We start from the raw sequence: 22,948 nt of genomic DNA, 5'->3' as shown, positions 1-22,948 counted from the left end.
GCTCAGAGATTTCTGACAAGGAGGAAGAACCCTGGAAGATGGCCAGAACTGCACTTGAGGGTCTCTCAGGGAACCAGGGCTCCTTGGCCATCCTGCTTAGAGAATGGCTTGGCCCTCACCTTGAAGAGGAGCCAGCACAAACAGCTTTTCCTGGCAGTGCAGAGACACAGCAGTAAGCCAAAAGGTGATGGGACTTCATGGCAAATCCCCTCCCCCCAAGGTCACCAGGCACACCAAGAGGTCACACAGAAAGGTTTTTTGCTCGTGGTTTCTTAACCACCAGTGTTGGCATAAAGGTCTTCCGGTGGGAGTGGCATTGAATCCTTTCAGAGAGGTTCCTGAACTCCATTCTACAAAAAGGCAAAGGAGAAGTTAAGACTAGAAGGAAGAAGCAGGACTCTAAAGCATTGCTTATGTCCTGAGGAGAAGATAGGATTGTTAAAGCAGTGCTTCTTCTCCCTCAAGAACAATCCTCCAAACATGACACATTTCACAGAGTAAAATAATTTGCCTCAGTGTCTACCTCACCACCCCCTAATCTCAGTGTTAAGGAGTGAGGGCTTGGCAAGTGAAGGTATGCTCCATTAAAAAAGAAAAAAAAGATACCCTGTAATCTGGTTGTGGCTTTGGGAGAGCCACTGTCCCTAATCTCATCTAGTCTTCAGTCTTCTTACCAACAAAGGGGCGTCTTAACTACTTCTGCTATTTGGAGCAGCTTCTCCAACACTTTGTCTCACATATTCCATAGGGATAAAAATGACAACTGTCAGGACAGAATATCAACATCCTGGCCCATCAGTCTCTCCCCACTGCCTTAACCTGGACCAGGCACAAGGCTCACCTGGGTCCAGAACCATCAGGAGGAGCAGGGGGCTCAAGGAGTCGAGGGCTTCTCCAGCGGATGCGATTGAGCAGGACCTTGACTTTGTCCCAGTGGGAGAGATCCTGCTGAACAGAGAATAGGGGTCATCAGACCAAGCATCTAAATACTAGATATTCCTAACAATGCTCCCAGGGACTTCACTGCCAGAGCAAATCACCTGCTCCAAACAGGATTCCTACCATTTCCCTAAAGTTCTGATTTGGGGCACTTACACATCCTCATGCTCATTTACCCTGCACCATTCTACCACCTGCTCCAAACAATCATTACCTTGTGTTCCTGGGAGGAGGGAAGGGTGTGGGTTGATTCCAGCAAGGCCTCTGGCAGCCTGGGAGGGTTGGCAGTGAGCACCCCCACCTCTGAGAGTGAAGCTGCCTCTGCACCTTCAGAGAGAGAACCACATCACCTGGGGCCAGAAACAAGCAGGAAGCAATCGTGCTAAGCTACAGTTCAGGGGGTCTGCTGATGAGGCCCTGGGCAGGCAGAGGGTAGAGGAAGACACCTCTCCCCTTACCTGGGTCCCTTGTCTGGCTTAACTGTTCTCCGTGGCCTTGCACCCTGTTGTCTGGGGTATGGGACGATGATGAAAGAGTCAGTTCTTCCTCCTGGGGATGCTGAGATGACAGAGATGGGGCAATCAGAGACTCATTGGATGCTGGGGCTGTTCAAAAGGTCTTCATGTTTCCAGGAGTCCCACCCTTCCCCCCCAGCCTCCCTCACTACCTGACCTGGCTACCACTTACCCTAGGGGGTCTTTGGGTCTGCAGCTGCAGGTACAGCTGCTGGAGCCTTGCCATCTGCTCCAGCACAAGGCACAGGTGTTCCAGGTAACGTAAACCCTGCCCTGGAAGGCAGGTCAATGCTCCAGACTCCATATCACCCACCTGTGGGATCATGTCAAGACAGGAAGAATTGTAAGTTCAGCCAAGACTCCCATTCTGGGTGGTCAGGCTATGCCGAACCAACAGAATGCAACAGCATGCAAGCTGAGGAAGACACACCTGGCTGCCCTGGTGCCCAGATGAGCATGGCACCCATACCTGTCTACTTCCTCTGTGGGGGTGGCTACATACCACTGGGTCCAGGGTGAAGCAAGATGCAGTGATACAACCATCAATTAAGGACAAGGAGTGCCCCACCTCGAAAGAGCTCCAGGGGAAATGGGGTGAGGGTCCCTACAAGTCACAAGGCAGGGCCTTCTCCACCCCAGTCTGCAGCCAAGATGAATACTCACCACCTTTGCCTCTTCCAGTTCAGCCTCTAGCTCAGTATCTGCCTCAGTGGACTGTAGTTCCCCTGCAAAGATGGGCACTCCACCTACAGGCTTGCTCAGCATCTGCAGGGAGCGGCGCCTGCGCCGCTGTCCAGACAGGCTGGGAAATTCTCGAGACCTCTCCAGCACCTGGTCCAGCTTCCTTCGGGCCAGCAGCCGGTCTAGCTGGGCAGAAGGCAGCTCAGGGCTCCCCATGGGCTCAAGGTTCAGAGAATCTTGAGAAAGTCCTGATATCGTGGCCAAGGGGCTATCCCCAACCACCATCTCCATGCCTGAGTCCTGGGAAGCCAATTTCAGAAGTGGCATCTGTCCCTCCCCGAAGTCCAGTGAACATCCTTGGGTTTTATCTGGTATCCGTCTGTAGGTGCAGGTGAACCCTGGCACCACACAGCCTTGTGCCATGTCTTCAAAGGCCCCATCTGTAAGGAGAGTCAGTATCACGCTAGACAGACTGCCCTCATCCACCCCAGCATTCCTAGCAGTTGGCCACATTTCCTTAAGGACTTGAAGAGGTGTGTCCTATACCAGTGGTGAGCAAGGACACAAGCCATTCACAGCCCTATTGGGAAAAGGTTCTACCCCTGCTTGGAAGAATTGGGTTCTCCTTATAACAATTGTCAACAGACAGGAACCTACACTTTGGGAATGTCCTTGCAAGTTGTGACAATCAGCAATGCAGGTGGCTTAATAGGTCCTTAGTTAGGATCTACCTGAAATGTCTAAGTCTAGGTGGAGAGACTTGGATATGAGATGGAAGAGCAAGGTGAAGGTTGGGGCCAAACGGTGCCACCAGGAAGCAGGACGAGCTATCTCCTGGAGTTTATGGAGACAGTGATAAAAAACGACAGCGACTAGGGCTGGGATGTGACACACTAACAGCTTCCAAAGCACGCACAAGGCACTGGGCTCCACCCCCACTGCAAAACAAAACAAAATGACGGCAACTATACTCATTTGGGGCTTTTGTCTTTTTTAGGAAAGAATGATCATGTGTCAAAAAGAAAAACAGGGTTGGATCGATGGTTCAGTATTTTAAGGCACTGCTTTTTCAGAAGATAGGTGCTGGATTCCCAGCACCCACATGGACCTTCACAACTCCAGTTCCAAGGGGCCTGGCTCCCTCTTCTGATCTCCCTGGCCAGTCCACAGGTAAAACACACAAAAGTCCAAATTCTTTAAAGAAAAAAAAACAAAAAAATTTTTAAGATAGGATTGAAAACAATGAAGCCTACTTTTGTTTTTGAAAGTGTTTTACTCTGTAGTCCAAACTGCCCTGAAACTCCCCATATCCCTCCTGCTCCAGCCTCCCGAATGCTAGGATTATAGACATGAACCTCCACACTCTTCTAGCTACCAGCTGTTTATCAGCATCTTTATACCTGGCCTGCGGTTTGGGTGGGCAGAAGTTAGGGCTGCTTTGGCGGGAAAAGGATGCCAGCCCGTCCCCTGTGGCTCAGGAAGTGGATGAGGAAGCCTATACCCTGCAACCTTCCCCAGGAAATGGGTTTGTGCCCGCTAAGGGGCTTCCAGGACTGCTAGCTGGGGCAAGGATATCGGAGTCACCCAACCTCGGGTAGAAGGAGAAGTCTGCACACTGGGAATTAGTAGGGGAAGGAGCCCACGGACCAGTCGGATGCGGGTAGTGGGTGATTAACCTGCAAGTCTAGGGGGATCTGCACTGTGTCAAGGCGTCCGCAGCCTATTCGCTGTCTGACTCCTTCAAAGCAAGGAAGCGAGGGGGCGCGGCCGGTGGGCACCGCCCGTGCGGGGCTGGAGAACAGGACGAGACCCCAAGGTGGAAGGCAATGCGACTCACCCTGGCTGCCAAGTCTCTCCACCGCAAAGACGCGGCGCCTGCTCAGCATGGTGCGTCCCCGACTAGACGTGGCAACTGCTGCAGCACCCAAGCGATCCCTGGCGTCCCCAAGTCCCTAATTGCGCCCGAACGGCTCTGCCTGATGTTCCCCGCCCAGTTGGGCGAAGTCCCGGGACACTCCCCAGCGGGGCGGGCCGGGGCGGGGCACGCAGGTGGAGGGCACTGACCCGGGCAACTTCAGTCCGGGGACGCTCTTTCCCGGCCATCAGCCATCGTATCCCCAGCCCTGGCTGCAGAAGGACCCCAATCCAGTGCTCTTGGAGGAGCGCATCCCCACTCGAGAACGCTAGAGGGTTGGCTGCGTGGGATAACACCCTCTCCCCGCCCCTGCTCTTGCCGGCTGCATTCCTGCTGCAGCTTGGAAACTGCTAGTGTGGGAGCTGCACTTCACAACGGCCCGGAAGGAAATGGAACCCCACAGTGCTGGCGGAGGGAAGAAGGCAGAGTAGGACTGCATCCGGCCTCCCAGCTGTGTGGCTTGAGTGCAGGTCCCTCAGTCTGTCAGAAAGGGGGAAGGTTTCTGCGCTCTTGAGCACTCATTGCAAGGCGCTCTGCATCCAGAGCTACTTATGAGCTCTCCACCCAACCCAAGAGTCTGTCTTATCCAGGTGCTACTGCGAAGTTGCAGGGATGTGGGTGGCTGGGTCTGCAGGGTGTGGGCAAGAGGTAAGCCTGCAGCTGCCTGGTGGCAGAGCTAAAGTTTAAGTGTTTCCCTGACCCTAGCATCACCCTTGGCCCATTCCACCCCAACTCCATTCTAAAAGGAACCCAGGCAGCAGCTGATGGATGGCCAACCACCAAGTGTCCAGATGGTGCTGGGGCCTTCTGGGGGAAAGACTGCCTTTCTTAGCTGGCTTCAAATCCCCTAGAGGCAGACAAGGGTGCACTCGGGAGGAGAGGCTGAAGTCAGAGCCAAGGGAAGTCTTTTCATGCTTTTTCCTAGACCTGATTCTCAACTGCTCTCCTCTGGTCCCTTCATCAAACAGCCACCAACAATGCAAGTTCAGTACTATAAAGTCAGGAAACTGAGGCACCCAGTGTGCAAGATGCGAGCCCGAATTGCTGTTCTCTGCCATCTTCAGATCTTGATGTTTAGGCCAAGCCCTTTTCCTGCAGCATGAGTTCCCAGGGCTGCTGGCTGCCCCACCCCACCCCACCCCCATCCCTGCCCTTCAAATATAATGAGGGAAACAGGATGCTGGGCCAGGCAGTCCTGCTTTCTTCAAGTCCAAGAAGAGCTTGCCAAGCCAGGTGACTTCTGCCTCCAAGGTGAAACTGTGGGGAAGAAAGGGACCCTTTGCCTGATCTCGCCCTGAATTTGGAAAATGTGAGGCCCAGATTCCAAGCAGTCTCCCTGGTGACTAGGACAGGAATGCATCTAGAAACAGGAAGCCAAGCCAGCAGGAATGCAGTGTCTCAGCACAAAGAACCCACACACACACACCCCACTAAGTACACTCCCCAGCAAATACTCCTGCCCAGATAGGGCCCCACCTCCTTGTGCAAGGCTGGGCCAGGTCTGAGCAGTCACAGCCTTCACAGGAACTGGTGGGCTGGATTTCCTTCTGCACCTAATGTCCTGGCTATGGCTCTTCAAACTCAGAACCCTGCCAGTCCTTTATCCAAAGGGCTGCACATCCTGGAATGACCTGCCATTGTCTGTGACTCTTTTTCTCTGCAGCCTCCACCTGGAAAATCATGTCACTTGGAGTGAATCTGCAAGAAGCATCTCAGCTCAACTGCTTGTTGAAGCATGAGAAAAGCCATCCATGGCCTTGGTCCTTCTGCCTCCAGTGGGGAAGCCCCAATTTCCGGAACCTGGCTCCCCGAAAACTCAACACTGAGCTTGACACAAAGGACAAGTGAAGCCAAGGCCCCCAAGACAAGCTCTGGTTTGGTTCCTTCCCCAACTCCCTCCCCTTCCCCACACAGCAGGTGATGGTGTGATGGTGAGGTCTTGTCTCTGAGCTGTGAGAACACAGTTCAAACATTCCAAGCATCCTTAATACATCCAGAACGCTATAGATCGTGGTTCTCAACGTGTGGGTCACAACCCCTCCAAGGGTCAAAGGATCTTTTCACAGGGGTCACATATCAGATATCCTACTCATAACAGTAGGAAAGTTAGTTATGAAGTAGCAACAAAATAATTCTATGCTTGGGGGGGTCACCACAACATGAGGAACTGTAATAAACGGTCACAGCATTAGGAAGGTTGAGGACCACTGACCTAGAGCCTTAGCCATTATTATCCAACTGTGTGACTTTGAACTCTCCCAGCTCTGTTTGAAGGGAGGCTCATTAGATGCTTGGAACACTTCTAACAAATCTGTCATTTTTGAACTTAAGTCTCCAAAATGCAGACAGAAATACGGAGTACAGTTGAGCCAAGGGGGTGTGCAGGTCAGAGAGAATGGCAACTCAGCACTAGCTGGCTTAGGGTGAGGATGGGAGCCTGCCCCCAGGGCCTCCACTCCTTGTGGCACATTTTGGCCCACTCTGCTTTGTTGCAGGTGGGGATACAACCATTGTAATTATCCAACTCACTCTTCCCAACCTGTCTTGCGTTGAGCAGTTTCCAAGTCTCAAGATGAAGTTCATACCACACCTGATATCCAGACCCTCTTGATCTTAGTGCGGTTCCCCAGCAGCCACTGCTCGAAGTTGAGCTTTGTGCTGGCAGTCACCCATCTCTCAACACGTGTGGCCCCTGATGTGTTTCAAGACAGCCTTAGCAGCTACATGATGCTAGCCCCATAGCTGCTGTTTCAACATTATCTCCAGAAAAAGTGAAAAAAAAAAAAAAGTGTTTAATTCTCTGGCTGCCCGCTGTGCCAAAGCCCAAATTCTAAAGAATTTTCTTCCTTGATCAGTTTTCCTTGCTGTTGGATCATTGAACACTAGATGGCACCAAAGGGACTACCACACCTTTCTAACCAGTGGTTGAGGCAACTCCGCCAGCCAGCCAGCCTTGATCTTTTCTATAAAAATACAGGCTTATCATCAGGCAGCCATCCAGGCAAAAGGTGAGATGATTATATCAAGGTATAAATTATATCCACCAGTGTCTAAGAAGGCAACAGTCTCTGCCAAGATTCCTTTCCCAAAGGGCCAGATAGCAGAGACTGCCATCATGACCCCGCCCTCCACAGCCAGCTTTGATCCCCTTAAAGAAAGGGGGTTGTTTAGATGCCTCTCCCCTCCCCCGGCTGACAGTGGACATGGCTGGAACACACAATTACACCTGAAGATGATCTGAAATGCCTCTGTGGTTGAAATTAAGGGTGGCTGATAGATGAGACCAAAAACTAAGGATTTACAGGGGACCACTGTTCCCCACCTCCTCTCTGCTCAAATACACCCACACAGGGCAGATGTTGCGCTGTAGCCCACCTGTTGTACTGTCTTCAAATCAGTGAAGCCAGCCTAAGGGGTGCAGGTATGAGCAGATCAGCCTGGCCCAAAGACCAGCCCTTGGTGGGTGGTGGGTAGTAGTACCTTGGGCTGAGTACTCTGTTAGATTGTCTCAAGCCACAGCCCTTCCTGAGCAGGGCCACCCTGGAGCCCTGGTCCAAGGTTATCCTTTGTTGATGGATCACTGTTCCAAATGCAGCAAGCAGCCTAAGGGGTCAAGCTCCTCCACCCACCCACACACCACCACTGGGTCCCCCTTCCTGCTTGTCCTGCTCAACTGTGTACACTCATAGTCTGTGAGGCTGGAAGCATCTACACTGAGGGAAGATCAAGTCCCAGCCCAGCTCCACACACAGCTGAGTTTGTGGACTGATTGTCTTCTGTGTCTCCCCTAGCTTCAAAGAAGAAACCCCTTCCCTCTGAGCACGAGCAACCATCTTAAAAAAAAAAAAAAAAAAAAAAAAAAAAAAGGAGTTAATCCCAGCAGTGGTGGCACTCGCCACTTGGGAGGCAGAGACAGGAGGATCTCTGGGAGTTTGAGGCCAGCCTGGTCTACAAGATCAAGTTCCAGGACAGGCTCCAAAGCTACACAGAGAAACCCTGTCTGGAAAAAAGAATTAAGGAAGCATAGACCCAACTTAAAGCGAGCCACTGAATGTGGTGAGCACACACTGTAGGTCCAAGTCCAGTGCTGTTGGAGGTAGCACTGTAAATTTGAGGTGCCTGGGATACTGTCTCAACGGGATGCTGCCTCAATGGGATGCCGTCTCAAAGGTAACAAAAGGAAAAGAAGCAGCAGGCCTCTGCAGTGGGGTGCATGGCGGGTAAGGTTTAAGGAAGGGGAAATAGGAGGGTACCCATAAATACAGACTTTCTCCCCCAACAACAGGGGACGAAGGAAAAAAAGGACACTAGTTTGTTTTATCCACACGTATATAGAGTTCATACGTCAAAACTTTACACCATGAATATCATTAACCTCAGGCCCACCTTGCCCTTCTAGATACTTCTGTCTGTGCCCAACCCTGTACACAAACCTGCCAAACAGAGTGGCCACTTCAGACTGCAGTGCAGTACCTGGCCTGCAGGACAAAGGCCAGAGAGAGTGGAACTGTCCCTAGCACTTGCAGCCTGAGACTAGCCCCAACCCTTGGCTTCACCCAGCAAGGACAAAGGGGCCTCTCGGACCTTAGTCCGAATAAGAGCCATCACCTGCCATCACCTCCATTCCTGCCTGCTTGCTCTCGGTCTGTCATGTCTGCAGAGGCTGAGAGCACAGGCAGGCTGAGCACCTAGAGGGTCAGGCGTTGGGAACTGAGAGTGCCAGGCATGGAGTAGCGCTGGCGGGCATGCTTCTCACAGTACAACTCATTGCCCACCCAGAAGTGGCCACGCATCTTCAGGTTCAGCCCACAGTCGGCACAGGTGTAGCAGCCAGGGTGCCGGTACCTCCCCTCCTGGATGCGGACGGCCTGGTTCCTGCAGAAAAGGGAAAGCCATTACATTCAGAACAGAGGCAGGATGGTTAGGAGGACCTGGCATGAGGCCACCATTCCCAGGAAACCTGTTCCCCAGCCAGTCAGAACCTCAGACACAAATACCTCAGGCACTTGACTCCCAAGCCCTCTCTCAGGCATTTCACTTTACCTCCTAATCAAGAACAAAAAAAAAAAAAAAAGGGCCTGACTGATGGCTCATCAGGTGAAAACACTTGCCACAGAAGCCTGGCAACCTGAGTATCTCCCCATAACCAACAGTGGAAGGAGAGAACCAACTCCCAAAAGCTGTCTTCTGGCCTTGACATGTATGCCATGGTTACTTCCACACTCATACACACATTAATAATTTTTGACTAAAAATAACATGAGCTAGACTTGCTAGTGCATGCCTAGGATCACAGTCTTAAGAAGGCAAGAGTATGTAGTTTGAGGTAGGCCCTGTCTCACAGACTGTCCCCTGGGCAGTGGCTCTCAGAGACTGACCCTGAATACAGAACTCATAGCGTCAGCATTACACCGCAGTGAGATCAGAACGGATACCCTGGGGCTGTTTGTGTGCTCTGTGTTTTACAAGCCCTCCAGGGACAGGGATGTAGACTCCCAGGAGAGCTTCCCACCTACTTCCCTCAGAATAAGGACACTATTCTGTCCCACAGAGAAAGCTGCAGCCAGAAAAGGTCAAGGAATCACCCAAAGTAAGTCACTTGACTTAAGTGTTGGCATTTATGGGGCGGGGGTCAGCATTTTTTTTTTTAACCAGAGAGAAAGGCTACATTATAATATCACCCACTGAGAAATGAACCTAGGGGCAGGGAAGGGAGAGCTTTTCCAAAGGGAGGGACAAGCCTCATCCAGAACAAATCTCCAGAGGCTTTGGGGAGTATGTAGGAAAAACCAGAAGTGGTAACATTCTTCATTGCTCTGGGGAGACGGGAGAAAGGGTGGGCAGGAAGCCACTAAGCATTCATTCTGAACATGAAAACACTTGTTCATGCTTCCCTCAGTGGTCCCTGACTAACAGCCCAGCTTTGAAAACCCCATGCTCCCCAAGGCATGCTCATCACCCAGCCCTCCGATACTCACGAGATGTTGGCACTGCACTTCTCACAGGTATGGAGTTTGGGTGGGGAGGCCAAGGCCTTGGAGGTGGGCAAGGAGGCCTGGGGACCCAGCGAGCTAGGCACAAAGGCAGGTGTGCCACCTGGGAGGGGCAAGAGACAGACCGACTCATGAGAGCTGCTTGTCCACCTGCAGAGGTATCCTGCTGTACTTTGTGGCATTTTATGACTCTCCTCAGATCCACCCTGGGACACTCCCATACTTGTTGCAAAAGGCACACTTTAGCATGGCCCTCTAAAGTGCCAGTGGGTGTGCAAACAGGTAAAGGTGGTGACTGGGAAGACCCTTGGCCAAGGCTGATGGAGAGCATGAACCCTGTCCTTCTAAAGCAACCTGGAAACATCTGTGCCCAGTGTTTGACATAAATAGGTAGGTATTCTCTTTCTGTGAGCCAGTCATGATGATGTAAACAGACAGTCCTATGTCATAACATCACAGTGTCTTTGTACAGCCCTTTCAAAGGGCTTTTTATTAAATGTGTCATTGCATCTGAGCCAGCAAAAACACCAAGCTGAAGCACAGAGGCATTGGGCAGCTGTTGTCCAAGCTTCAGCTGGAGTCTGAAGCACCCATGAAGTGACCTTCTGTTTGTACTCTTCCCCCACCACCATCCACCATGACTCTCCCTTAGTCTGCAGTGACCTCGGAGTCAGAACGGGTGGGATCTGCTCCAAAATTTCTTACTTAGCCCCCTATGTTCCAGCAAACAGCTGTGTGAGCACTACACATAGGAGTTGGAACCAACTACCAGGAATTGCCCATTCTGTAGCTCTAAGCCCTATCCTGCCGGGCTCATCCTCCCTATCCTCCCTGTGGACAAGGCCATGCTCCTGTCTGCTGCTACAAAGTGCCTCGTTCCTGGTTTCCTGGAGGATAGCATTCACCCCACTTCTGTATCTGTTCCCGTGGGAATTTCCCAGGACCATATGCCCAATAATGCTCCTCAGGGGTGGAAGTCAGGTTATGCCTCGACACATCTGCTCCACTGGATAAACACATCAGCGCATTTCCAATGAGCAAATGGACCTCTGGCAGGAGCCCGCATTTTGTTACTCACAATGATATCTTGCCTGGCATGATAACTTAACGCAGAGTGTTCTTTGTTCTGACTCCCAAGACTTTTGCCTCTGCAACTTGCTCTCCTTGATACCCTCCCATGCTGCCAGGCCAAGCCATTTTTTTTCCCTTAACCCAAAGCTCTCTGGTTGCTGGCCTCCACATTCCATAGTACTCCCAGCCAGACCACTGTCTTAAGGCTGTTGGGAGTCTTGGATCTTGTTTCAAGACCAAATCGAATCCCTCTTCTTCCAAGAAGTTGTCCCTGGAGACCCAGCCTAGAGTCCCTGCTTTTATCAATCCCTTGTCCTGGCTCTGGCTGGTACCACCCAGCACCTTCTAGGGGTACCTTGTACTCCCAACCAGAAAATAAACTTTAAAGCAGTTCAGTCCTGACATCTGCTCCCTTAAAATTCCTAGTTCTGCTATGGGATCTTAAACTACTTCCTTTGTCGGTTTGGCCTCGCTCCAGGGAGTCCAAGGGGCCTTCCTTCATCCCAGAGTACAGTGGTCTCACCTCTTTCCTCAGCCTCCAGGGCTTCCTGCAAGAGCCGAAAAGAGCTGGACTGCCTTGGAGCGGCACGTCCCTGGCGGTTCTCCTGCAGCATCTTGAATACCTCTGAGTCCTCTTCCAGGTCCAAGCTTCTGTAGAAGAAACAGCTAGGAATGAGGACCCTGTGCCACAGCCTTGGGACACACCCCAGTGCAGAGGAGTGTGGAAGGATGAAGGGGCGGAGACTCCCATCCCTGTCAAGGGAACCAGTCCCCTCCAGACCTTCCAGGAGCTCACCCAACTCTGTAAGACATGCTGATACCTGAACCTGGGGCTGGAGGACCGAGGTCCTGGGGAATGTAACGGCCCCTTCACTGCGTAGTTGCTAGGGCTGCTGTGGCCGGCCTGTGGGAGGAGAGTAGAGGGGAGGAGTCAGGTCCAACCCGCGGTGGCCAGCACATCCTGTGCTTTGCCAGATGCGGCTCCCAAGATCAACGCAAGGGGGCGCTTTGTCTCCAATGACCCACTGGTGTCAGATACCCAGTCCCTGCCATCAGAGCCAATGCACCAGGAAGGATGAGATTTCTTAAGGGGAGGGAGAACACCGGCCAGATGCAGAGATGCTTCAGTTATACTTGGGGATCTCACAAGGAACAGAACGAAGTATCAGGTGGGGGACTCTACATAGAGACCTTTAGATATGTTCCTCATGTGGCCAACCTCTTATTCCATAGAAGAAACAGAAAAGCAAGCCTGGAAGCCAATCGTTTCGATAAGACCATGAAAATATAAATGTGTAAAGGGTTAAACCCTTCTGGAGCCAGGATGGAGCTGGGCAGGCTCTCGGTGCCCTTCATGTGGCTCTCCTAACAGGGTCAGGCTCTGAGTTACCTATTGCCCCTTCCTGCTACATTTAGGTCTGGGCCTGCCTTAGCCCTACCACCACCTCCCAAGCATTATGAGTAAGCTACACTCTACAAATCATCTCAATTTGTGCATTTGCTCTGGTACATTGAAACCCAGTCTTGCGCTTCTCTGTCCATTCTGAAAGCCTGTTTCCAGCTTGCACTTGGGTACATTCTTTCCAATGTGATCCCCCAATGGGATCTGGAGGAGTCTGACAGGGGAGCATTAGCAGCTAGTCAGGCCGGGAAACCTGGACTGGGTTAGAGACCTGAAGTGCTCTTCCAACTGAAATATATCCCCAGCCTTTTGGGGTTCCTTCACTACCATGCTCTAGGGTACATTGGCTGGCCCAAGCTTCCTGTGAGTCTGGGGCAACACTTCATACCCAGGCGCCTAGATGGGTTTTCAGAGCTAAAGGTCTGTGATTACTTTCTCAGGGTCTCAAGAGCAATACTATATCTCCAAGCAGGCCACGTAAGCCAGGCATTGGACAACAGCCTGGGGAGGGGAAGAGTAGGACTGAATTCTTCCTGTCTAGGCTCCTTCTGAGGCCAAGTTCTAATTCCCAGCAAGAGAAGTGTGTTTTTCACCTGGTGGACCTGCAGCTTCCAAAACGACACCTGAGAGGCTAGAGGTATCCTACATCCCAGCTCTTGAGCCTCGGCCAGCCAAGAGCCCATGACAAAAATCAGAGTATCTCTGTTCCCTCCAGCCCACAGATCTTTCTGGGAAGCCAGTGCTATCACCTAAAGGCCTTTGCCTTCCCTGTTTCTCCCGGTCAAATGAGACCCTTCTTTCAAAGAAGCGATATCTTGCCGGGTGTTGGTGATGCACGCCTTTAATCCCAGCACTCGGGAGGCAGAGGCAGGAAGGATCTCTGTAAGTTTGAGGCCAGCCTGGTGTACAGAGCGAGTGCTAGGACAGACTCCAAAGCAACACAGAGAAATCCTGTCTCAAAATAAAAGGGGGGGGGGGAGAGTGGTATCTCCTTTCCAAATCCAACAGGCTACTTCTTCTGCATCTCACCTTCATGGGTATGCCTGTAGTAAACCCCCTCAAAATACGCTATAAGGCACACAGATATTCACGGTCAGTATCAAAGGTGGGCTAGGGAACTGGGAGAAATTCTGCAGGAACCTAATCACACCAAATGTGCTGCTATCCTATGGAGCGGCTAAGAAACGTAAAGTGCAGTGTGAGTCAAGAGGGAAGTGTGGACCCCATGACTCCTGTGTCTATCGCATAGCCTGGGGGCTAGGAGTTCTGTGTTTTTCCCATGAATGCATCTCTAATGGCCCAGCCAGAGGGTGCTTGACAAGAAGCAGCTGGCTGAGGGAAGGATGAGAGTTCTTCAGGGTCAATCTAGCCTGACTCTGAGGACCAGAGACGAAGAGGGCCCTGCTCTGAGTAACACAGTAGCAATGGAATCAGCCAGAGCCTGCCTACCACCTGACCCAGCTCCTTGTTTTAGCATACAAGCTTGTCAAAACACAAGTTCCTGTTTTGAACCCCCATTCCCACTCTGCAGCAGGTTCAGGCTGGGGCCTGGGGATCTGCATTTTCCCATAGGAATTCTCAGGGGCTGCTGCTGACTTGAGAGTCAGCCCCCACACCACCACTGACCCACATCCCTGTTTTGCTTAGGTGGGACCCTACAGGAAGACCTGCCCTTGAGCCAGCAGCCCCTAGGAAATTCCATGGCCAGAAGGCAGGCTTCCACTAGCCCTAGTCCAAGGTCCTTTTCAGCTTGGCTCAAAACCTGCCAGGCCTTGCTGGGACCCATCTCCCCTGCTCCTAGGATTTCAGGTCACTGTATATCACTCTCTAACGGAAACCCTACCCCCAGTCTCCCTCCACTGTCCAGCAAAATTCCTAGCGGATCCTTCCCAGGCCACCCAACCTACTTTTCTCTCTCCCCTTCCAGAATGCCTCCTGCTTTTGTAATTAATCCCACACAGTTTCTTACTTAATTGTTTCAAAATTGTTCGGCATGTTTGCCTTATCTCAACAACCACATCTTAAATTCTTTAAAGATGGATCTGTGGCCACAGCACCCACCCAGCTGGCCCTGGGGTAGGCATGCAGCCTATCACCACAAATCCTGCCCCTTCCTCCTCCAGACACACCCTCCCCCCCCCCCACACACACACACTTCCTTGTCATCTCCCTGCTACCACCCCCAAAGACCCTGCTCTTTGGAATGCAGAAGCAACCCAGAAGTAAGATTCCAGCAGCTGGGCCTTGTCCCCTTCACCCAGAAGGCAGGACATGCCCCCTCCCAGCCACTCTGTCCCCAGCAGCTGAGAGCCAGGACTGCTGGCCTCACTTTTACACTGCCTTGCCCCCCCCCCCCGCCCTTGGGGAGGAGAAACACCACCTGGGGGCCAAGCTTTCTACAGTGGTCGCAGGAGATGTGGTGGGGGAGGGGTCCTGCAGAGGAAAGAGCAGACAGAAAACTGGCCAAGGGTAGCAGGAGACAGAGCCACAGTCCCTCAGAGGCTCTCTGGGCTGAGTGGAAGGAGATTAAGAGCTGGGGGTGGTTGTTGGGGGCTTGTGACAGGGAGGAATGTCTTTCGGAGATGCAGCCAGCACAGAGAGGGACTCATCCCAACAACAGCAGCAAAACTATTTCAGCCACAGCCCAAAAGAAACACACCGAGAAGGGAGAAAGCCAGAGGGATGGAGGGGGCCAGAGCAACAGGAGCAAGGAATTCTCGGAGTGGCCCCTGTGCTAGCTAGCCTCCTGGCTCAGGGGTGTAAAGTGCCTGTCACAGGGGAATGGACCCACAGGCTGTTCAGGTATTGCCAGCTGCTTTTAGTGCCACCAGTGGCAGCCAGTAGCATGAGCGCCATCTCCTTCCCTCAAGAAGCCTCACCTGTTGGCTGGTGGGGTGGCCCGGGTAGGACAAGTGGTGAGTAGCAGCAAGGCCTGGAGAGTGTGTCAAACTCTGGAAACTGAAATTGGGGGAGGGGAGCTGATGTGGGTGCAGAACCCACACAGCCTGCCCCAGGGAGGAAGGCAGGTATGCCCAGGGTTCCCTACACATAATACTTGAGACTCTTAGAGGGCCCAGGTCCAGACTTGGTGGCCCACTTGGCACTGCACCCAACCACTAAGCTCACCTATAGCCAATTACATCCTCTCCAGAAACAGCAAATGGACTGGTGGGGGGTGGTGTGGAGAAAGGGCTGCCTGGACTGGGGCTGAGGGAGGCCTGGCTGAAATAGGCAGGTCGCTTCGAGGACTGGCTGTCATGGTGTGTCCTCAGGGAGCCCTGTGGAGAAAGGGACCAAGAGAGTAAGTTGGCATGACCTTGCTGGCTGCATCCCTCGGGGTACTTTGGGGTGCTATAGCTCAGGGCTGGATGGACCAGCTTACCTGGAATCTAGCTGTCAGCACTTCCAAGGAGCCCTCCCCATTGGTCTGCCCAGGAAAGGCAGGTTGGGACCTGAGGGACATAGAGAGGCTGTCTGTCACAGAGTCCAAGGCATTCCCATTCTAAACACTATTCCCAGGCCCAGATCTCAAGATCAGCCAAGGATCCAGGATATTGGACTCTTTGTTTTAAGTTCAGAACAAATGACTCCCACCAACCACCAGCATTATCCTCTCAGGTCCAGAACCATATCAGAAAGGACAGTCTAAGCGAAATGCTTAGCAAACTCAACTTATCAGACGTTCCTCCCGGGACCCTCTTCCCTATTTCCTTCCATTTCTTCTAGTTGACAGACAGCATCATCTGCTTGAGATCAATTTTGAGGAAGATGGCTAACTCCATATAAACAACCCTTTGTCTTCTAAACTGTGGAGAAACTAACGCCATAGAAGGAAAATGAGTTGTCCCAAGTCCCAAAGCCCATTGCTGGCTTTACCAGACACCTGCTTCCCCCTACTCATAGGCTTGCCCCTACCGGCTGATCCACTAACTGGCCAGAAGTCTTTGGAAAGGTCACTAGGAATTCCTTTCCCAGATTCCTCCCCAGCAAAACAAGGGGTGGGATCAGGCTTCCCTCCCCTCCAGACAGGCGTCTGGAGGGCTTGGAGACTGAGGCTACAAGAAGGCTCAGCATCCAATCTTCAGCCAACAGCAGCTAGCCAGAGAGGCTCTTCTGACCCAAGTGGAGCTGGCAGGAGCCTAGAGTGGGAGGCCATTGGAGATCAGAAGTGAAGGTGAGGGAGAGGACCCCTTCACCAATACTATATTCCTGGGCTCTGATCACTTCTAGCAAGGTTGGTTGCACAAGCCTTTGTCTCCCAGGATCAGGAGTAGTGAGTGGCACAAGGTCAGGTTGGGGGAGTGCCTGCCTCAGAAATTCTGAATGCCTCCTGGAGAGGAGGGAGGAGAGTTGAGGAGGGGTCTTGGCCAAAGAATGAAGACATTGGGAGCCTTTGCTTGCCTGGTGTTGAGCCATCCAGGCCCACATCCCCAATGGCCAGGTTCCTCCAAGAAGGACCTAACAGCAAGCAATGGTGTCAGCTGATCTTCCCCTGATTGCAACCTCCTGTGGATTTTGGTCCCATTCCCAGATGCCATGAAACCCTCTCCACCCTCCTCCTCTAGGTCTCTCTCCTGCAAACACTCAGGGACAGAATGGCATGAAGAGGGACAGTATCATGGGAGCCTGCCTCTTCAGTGTAACCTACCAGCAGGTCCCATGCGTGAGGAGGAGTGTAGAGGCCAGAAGAAGGCTGAGACGTGGGGCAGAGACAGAGAGACAAGCAGAAGACATCCAGCTCCTTTCCTGACCTGCCTTTGGTCCAAGGAATCTCCTGTCATTCCTGAACTATGACTCACTGTGATGTTCCACCCTGAGTGGCCACCTGCCCCCCCCCACACACACACATTCAATTCTCATGAGTGCGGGGACCCATGTTCAGTGACAAAGCCCAAAACACTGATGAGAAGCTCTGAGTCCCCAGTCCCCATCTCTACCCGAATCTACAGAAAAGCCATCTCTCAGAGGCAAGGGCACTGGGGACTCAGCCTAGGGTACACCTTGCCCTGAAGTTTCCTCTCTTCAACCACTTCATGCCCACACCCTGTACCATTCACACTCCTGGGAACCAGTCAAACCCGGGCTTCCAGGTAGCTGGTGCCAGCTTGCCCCACCTCGCCTGTGGCTGCATGCCCTGCCTGGCGCCCACCTTTACCAGATAGTCGCTGGGACACCTTCCTTTTCCCTACCACGGGTCCAGAGCTGAGGACTTCCCACATGCCAAAAGAGCCTGGGAAGGCTGGGATGGGGCTGCACTTGGGGCTGTAGGCTGGGCTAAGGGCAGTTGCCTGGCTGGCAATGGACAAGTAAAGGAAGGAAGGCAGGACCAGCCAGTGGAGGTGGAGGCCTACCGGTCCAGCTGCAGGCGGAGGGGTGAGGCACTCTGTCGGATCTTGCTCTGAGCCTCAGCATGTAGCATGCTCTCTGCATTCTCTCCATTGATGGCCACAATGATGTCGCCAGGGCGGAGATCAGCTGCCTCAGCCTTGCCCCGCTCTGTTACCTATAGGGATGAGAAGCCAGATGCTGCCTGATGAGTCTTTGGTACTCAGTACCTACCCTGGACAGGGATACACTTGAGAAGGCTGGAGCACAAGGGACCTCCTTCTGTTGCCCCAAAAATACAGAAGCAGGACTACACTTCCGCCACCTTTTTCTCTGCCTTTCCCATCTGCCAGCTTGCCAGCTAGTTCCTCACAGGCTTGAGTGGCAACCCTACCCTCTACAACACACGCGCGCGCGCGCGCACACACACACACAAAGCTATCCCAACACAGGCCTCCCAAGGAATAGGGTAGCAGAATGTCAGGAACTTCTGGACAGAGAACCCTGCCCTTGCAGATCATACCTCACAGGTAGCTGGCTATGAATACTCTCCAGCCAGGACCTTGGCCTGAGCCTGGGTGAAAAAGAAACTACCAACCTACAAAGAACTCACAGAAGTGCTCGTCCTATGTAACCACCCCAACTGGCTGCCAACAGGTGTGAGTTTCAAGACTGTAGAGCAAAGGGCAGGCCCTGTCCTTGCTCTTCTTTCTTTACTTCCTAATGGCCTTCCTGAAGGAAACCTCATATACCCATGGCAACAGAGTACAACTATCCCCCTGGCCAAAATTGCCCAGAGCAAGCCTCGGGTTCCAGAACAAATTGGGGGAAGTACCTGTGGGGATCAAGACACCCCTCAGGGGGTAAACAGCTCCTGATCTCCAAAACACAAACAAACAAACAAAAAACCCAGCCCATACCTTGGTCACGATGATGGGTGTGTGGAAATCTCTGCCTCCGCTAATTCGGAAGCCCCAAGGTGCTGGCCCCACCACATCCACAGTTAGCGGCATGCCTGAAGAAGAGAAGAGGGGGTGGTGGGACCCACTTCCACAGCACACCCCAGAGAAAAGGGAGAAGATGGGTGACAGGTCTCAGAGCTACCCAGCAGGGCCTGAGCCTGGGTGGTAGTGATTGAGGAAGTGACTAAGTCCCTCCCTCTCTGGAGAGTTTCACTTCTCCCCACTCTGGGAGTCCTTGATTCTGAGTTCCCCCTTCTAGGGTCTTCATCCAGCAGATCCCTAAGAGAAACAGTGAGCAGTCTCTGGCACGCTGCCAGGCTTCCACACAAGTCCTTGGTGGAGAATGGTGGGAAGGAATTAGCAGGTGGTAGGAGTTATCTGCACCCCAACCCCCTTCACTACCCCAAGGGCTTGTTTCCTGTCCCCAAAACTAAGAGCACGGGCTACTTCCTGCACGCTCTGTATAGAGCAGAGCTTTCCACACAGGAGGACAGCAAGCCTTGGGCTGGCCCCTCCAGAGTGCAAGGAGTTAGCCAGGCCTGGGGTTGGCAGGTATGGGAATTCAAGGACTTCAGAGGGGCAATTGGGCTGCCTACCCAGCCCTGACAAGTAGGTTCAGATGAGCAAGAGGAAGCTCGCTAACTCCTCTAGGAGCCTGCTGCCCTCTGAACAGCCTGAGCTAGGAGGCCAGGGCTCATCTGCCAAGGGAGGCACACCCACACCAACCCTGGTGCTGGCCAGCAGGGCAAGTTCATGATGCTGCCAGTTTGGCCACAAGCTTCCCATCCACAGCCCCTTCTGCCCCACAAGGGAGTGTCCTTGTGGATCAGGCCCTCCTAGGATTTCCTGAACCTCTAGGTCTGGAGCCAGGAGCAAAGCCAGGGAGGAAGCTGCAATGCCAGGCTGGGCACCACCCAGCCCAGCACCCATCCTGAGGCTGTCCCTGGGGAGACAGGGAGTCAGCAAGTACTGTCCAGTATCTCAAGAACATCAAGGCCTAGGGAAGGGGGTTGTCCAAACCAGCAGTCCCACTGTCCTGTCCCCAGGCAACTGGCTTTTCCTTTCACCCAGGCCCAGCCACGGTGCCTCAGGCTCATCGCTGAAGTCCGCAATCGCGCTGAGATTCTTAGACCTTTGAGCCGGCCAGTGGACCCAGGGCTGTGAGTGCTGCGGGAATTGCCTAGCGCGCGTCAGCACAGTTCACAAGCCTTCTTCCCACCAAGGCCAAAGTACCCCGGAGGCCCCGGACTGGAGGACGAGAGTCCGGGTCAAAGGCGAATCCAAGCCATCCGGTATCGAGGCCGGAGAGGCTTCAAGGAAAGGGGCTTTGGGCCGAGGGTAGGGTCCGCAGAGATGGAGATCCCCGAGAGCGGTGGCCCGCGGAGGGTGCAGGTGGGCGCGTGCTCACCTGGCTGCCACCCGCCTGTCCGGCTGGGCGGCCAAGCCCGCTGGGAAAGGGAAGGAGGGAGGGAAGAACGGAGGGAGTGAGGACGAGGAGACACCGCCGTTCCACCGCAGCCGTCTGTCCGACTCTAGGGAGAGCTCGCCCGGGGCTCCGGGACCTGCCTCCGCCCATGTGATCCCGGGGCCGCCCCTGCCGCCGCCCCTGGCCCGGGAAGCCGCCTCCTCTGCGCTGCCGAGCCGGGCGCCGCCACCTGGCTCTTGCGGGGGAGCTAGGAGTGGGAGGGGGGTGCAGCAGACTCTCCCCGAGCCGCCTCTAGGCTGAGACCCTTCCGAGGTGCCCGCATCGCATCCTCCGGTCTGTCCTTGAGTACTGGGGAGCCGTTCAAATGATCATACTATGGAGATTTCGTACCACCCCACAATAAGAAAGAGGACTGCGGCATCGAAGGCTCTATCAGGCCACCGCTGGGTGGGTTGGATCTGTCTGTGGTCTGCCCGACTCCTCCGATGTTGGCACAGCTGCCTTCCTGATACCCACAAACCCCAAACCTGAGCCATCCCTCCACCCTCCTATCTGTTCCCGGGCAGACAGACGCCCCACTGATGGCTTTCTACTGCCAGCACAGTGACTTAGCCTCAGATACCCTGCAAGCCAAGCGTGCCCTAAGCAGAAAGGCATGCCCAGACCCAGAGCAGAGCTCTTGGCAGGGTCGCCAGGCTGACAGGGGCCAGCTCCAACCACCACCAAAGACCCTGTCTGTCCCATCCCTTCCACCAGGCTCCATCCAGGGCTCAGGCAAACAGAGCAGGCAGAAATGGGGCAGGTGCAGGCCCAGGAAAGAAGAGCAATCTGACCAGCGGAGGGCCCCCAGAGCTATCTATACCTTGCAAACCGTTGCCCAGGGGAGTTCCGGACCCACGCAGCTGCCTCCTGCCTCTTCAGTGGCTCTTACAACTTGGCACACCGAGGAGCACACCTGTGGACACAGCTGTAACCTGCCTGCCTCAGGTGTGAGTCATTCTCTCCGAGTTCCCCAAGAGGATTGCCCTTGTCACCCTCACCATCCTCCAAAGCGCTGGTGTGGGTCATAGTCCCTGCACTTCCCATTCAGCCAGCTTGCCTCTAGTCACCTCCCTGGCCTCACCTTCCACAACTACCTCTTGGGCAGATAAATGACTCTACCACAGACTAATTCAAGGGGCCATTTCTCTGCTGCACCTGCTCCCTCTCCCCAGCTAGACTGGAAGCCTTTTATCTTTGTTTGTTTTGGTGCTTCGGATTAAGCATGAGGCCCTAGACCTGGATGTGCCCCCACCCTTTTAAGATCCCCCCTCAGCCTCCTGGTAACCTCTTGAGCAGGAGGCCTCAGGGCAAGTACTGCCTTGGGGTCACAGTACCTGATTCGAAAGTGCCACAGCAGCCTTTAATTGTGTGCTGTTGGGCAGTGTGCTGTTTAGTTTTTTGTCAACTTGACACAAACTAGAGTTATCTGGAAAGGGGGAACGCCAACTGAGGAATTGCTTCCCCCAAACTGCCCTGTTAGCTTGTCTGTGGAGGCCTTTTCTTGATGACCGATTGATGCAGGAGGGCCCAGCCCAGTGTGAACGGTTCCATACCTGAGCGGATGAGCCTGTGTGGTCTAAGTAAAGCTGGCTGTGCAAGCCATAAGAGCAAACCATTAAGCAGTGTTCCTTGGTGACTTCCGCTTCAGGTCTTTTGCTGATGGACTGTAAGCTGAAATAAACCCTTTCTCCCCAAGTTGTTTTTGCTCCAGTTCTATCACGGCAATAGAAATCCTGACTATGACAGTGTTTCATCACAGCAACAGAGAAGGAAAACCGGGACAGGCAGTTTGCACAGCTCGTTGGAGCTCCAGTTTCTCTGCCTCCCCCCCCCCCAATGCAGACAGTTTCCCATAGGAGAAGTTCAAGGATTACAAAGCATAAAGGCTGGAGGATGTGGCAGGGGGGGAGAGACAACAGAAACAATTCACTTCATTCCATCCAGTCAGTGATTCAAACAATATTCATCAGCAAGTTTATTGAGCACCCACTGTGTGCCAGGAACTGTGTCTCCAGGGACCTTCAGGGGTGCCTCAGACAGGCTCTTTAAACACATAATACAGGTTAATTTTCAGGCCTCCCTGCTCTGGGTGGAGTATTCACAAACCCACTACAAAGTCAGCTGACCAAGGGCATGACTTTGGCATGCAGAAAGGACCTGTCCTGCTCTAAACGGTTCTGGGTACTGGAAGTAAGTCACATCCTTCGCCTGTCGGATGGGTGGATGGGTGGGCCACCCCAGCAGCCTCGGGCTCCCTTCAGCTTGCCAAGGTGTCAAAGTGGCCATCTCACAGGCCTGCCTAATGACTGAGAGAGAGGTCTCAGGGCCTCATCAAAGAGAAGGTTTGGTTTCTGCCCAGGGAAAATGTTTCAACCCTGAAATGTTTTATGAGGGCACCAAAGAAAATAAAACAAGCTAGGATGGGGGAGCAAAAGCAGGCCAGCAGGGCTCTAGAGAGTCGTCATTTCTAGGCAATGGGCTGGACTTGCCAATCTAGAATCAGACCAAGATGAGCACTGGGTGTAGCGACTGAATGGAGGAGGACATAAGGGCACACACATCTCGTTCTGCAAGCAGCTGTTTAACCACCCTGGCTAGAGTCCAAGCCACACCCAGGTTCAAGGAACCAGCCAGGGCCAGGCCACTGCCCTATGCACCTAGGATTTCCCTGCCCTGA

General features: G+C 53.3%; 3 protein-coding genes across 5 annotated transcripts in view; 1 reads left to right on the top strand and 2 right to left on the bottom strand.

The window, feature by feature from the left end:
* Positions 1-22,948, top strand: part of Reep4 (receptor accessory protein 4) — an 816,909-nt gene that overhangs the window by 465,688 nt on the left and 328,273 nt on the right. The gene's annotated exons all lie outside the window — the stretch shown is intronic.
* Positions 120-4,169, bottom strand: CUNH8orf58 (chromosome unknown C8orf58 homolog). 2 transcript variants are annotated; one of them, XM_051195437.1, is made up of 7 exons: positions 3,973-4,169; positions 2,118-2,575; positions 1,627-1,767; positions 1,398-1,497; positions 1,154-1,266; positions 842-948; positions 120-350 (listed from the first exon to the last, which is right to left on the bottom strand). In XM_051195437.1, exons 1-7 carry the CDS (start codon positions 4,019-4,021, stop codon positions 242-244), a joined length of 1,077 nt encoding a protein of 358 aa, XP_051051394.1. In that variant the 5' UTR covers positions 4,022-4,169; the 3' UTR covers positions 120-241. The 2 variants fall into 2 exon arrangements, with proteins under 2 accessions (XP_051051394.1, XP_051051395.1); XM_051195438.1 differs by having other exon boundaries at positions 842-945.
* Pdlim2 (PDZ and LIM domain 2) lies at positions 8,356-21,221 on the bottom strand. Of its 2 annotated transcripts, none has more exons than XM_051195440.1 (10): positions 21,092-21,221; positions 18,762-18,856; positions 17,868-18,019; positions 15,899-15,968; positions 15,643-15,794; positions 15,396-15,474; positions 11,936-12,018; positions 11,638-11,765; positions 10,029-10,146; positions 8,356-8,925 (listed from the first exon to the last, which is right to left on the bottom strand). In XM_051195440.1, exons 2-10 carry the CDS (start codon positions 18,852-18,854, stop codon positions 8,739-8,741), a joined length of 1,062 nt encoding a protein of 353 aa, XP_051051397.1. In that variant the 5' UTR covers positions 18,855-18,856; positions 21,092-21,221; the 3' UTR covers positions 8,356-8,738. The 2 variants fall into 2 exon arrangements, with proteins under 2 accessions (XP_051051397.1, XP_051051396.1); XM_051195439.1 differs by lacking the exon at positions 21,092-21,221 and adding an exon at positions 20,212-20,376.

The sequence above is a fragment of the Phodopus roborovskii genome, unplaced genomic scaffold (genome assembly GCF_943737965.1).
Source record: "Phodopus roborovskii unplaced genomic scaffold, PHOROB, whole genome shotgun sequence".
In the NCBI taxonomy this organism is placed as follows: domain Eukaryota; kingdom Metazoa; phylum Chordata; class Mammalia; order Rodentia; family Cricetidae; genus Phodopus; species Phodopus roborovskii.
This window is presented reverse-complemented; position numbering and strand designations above follow the sequence as displayed.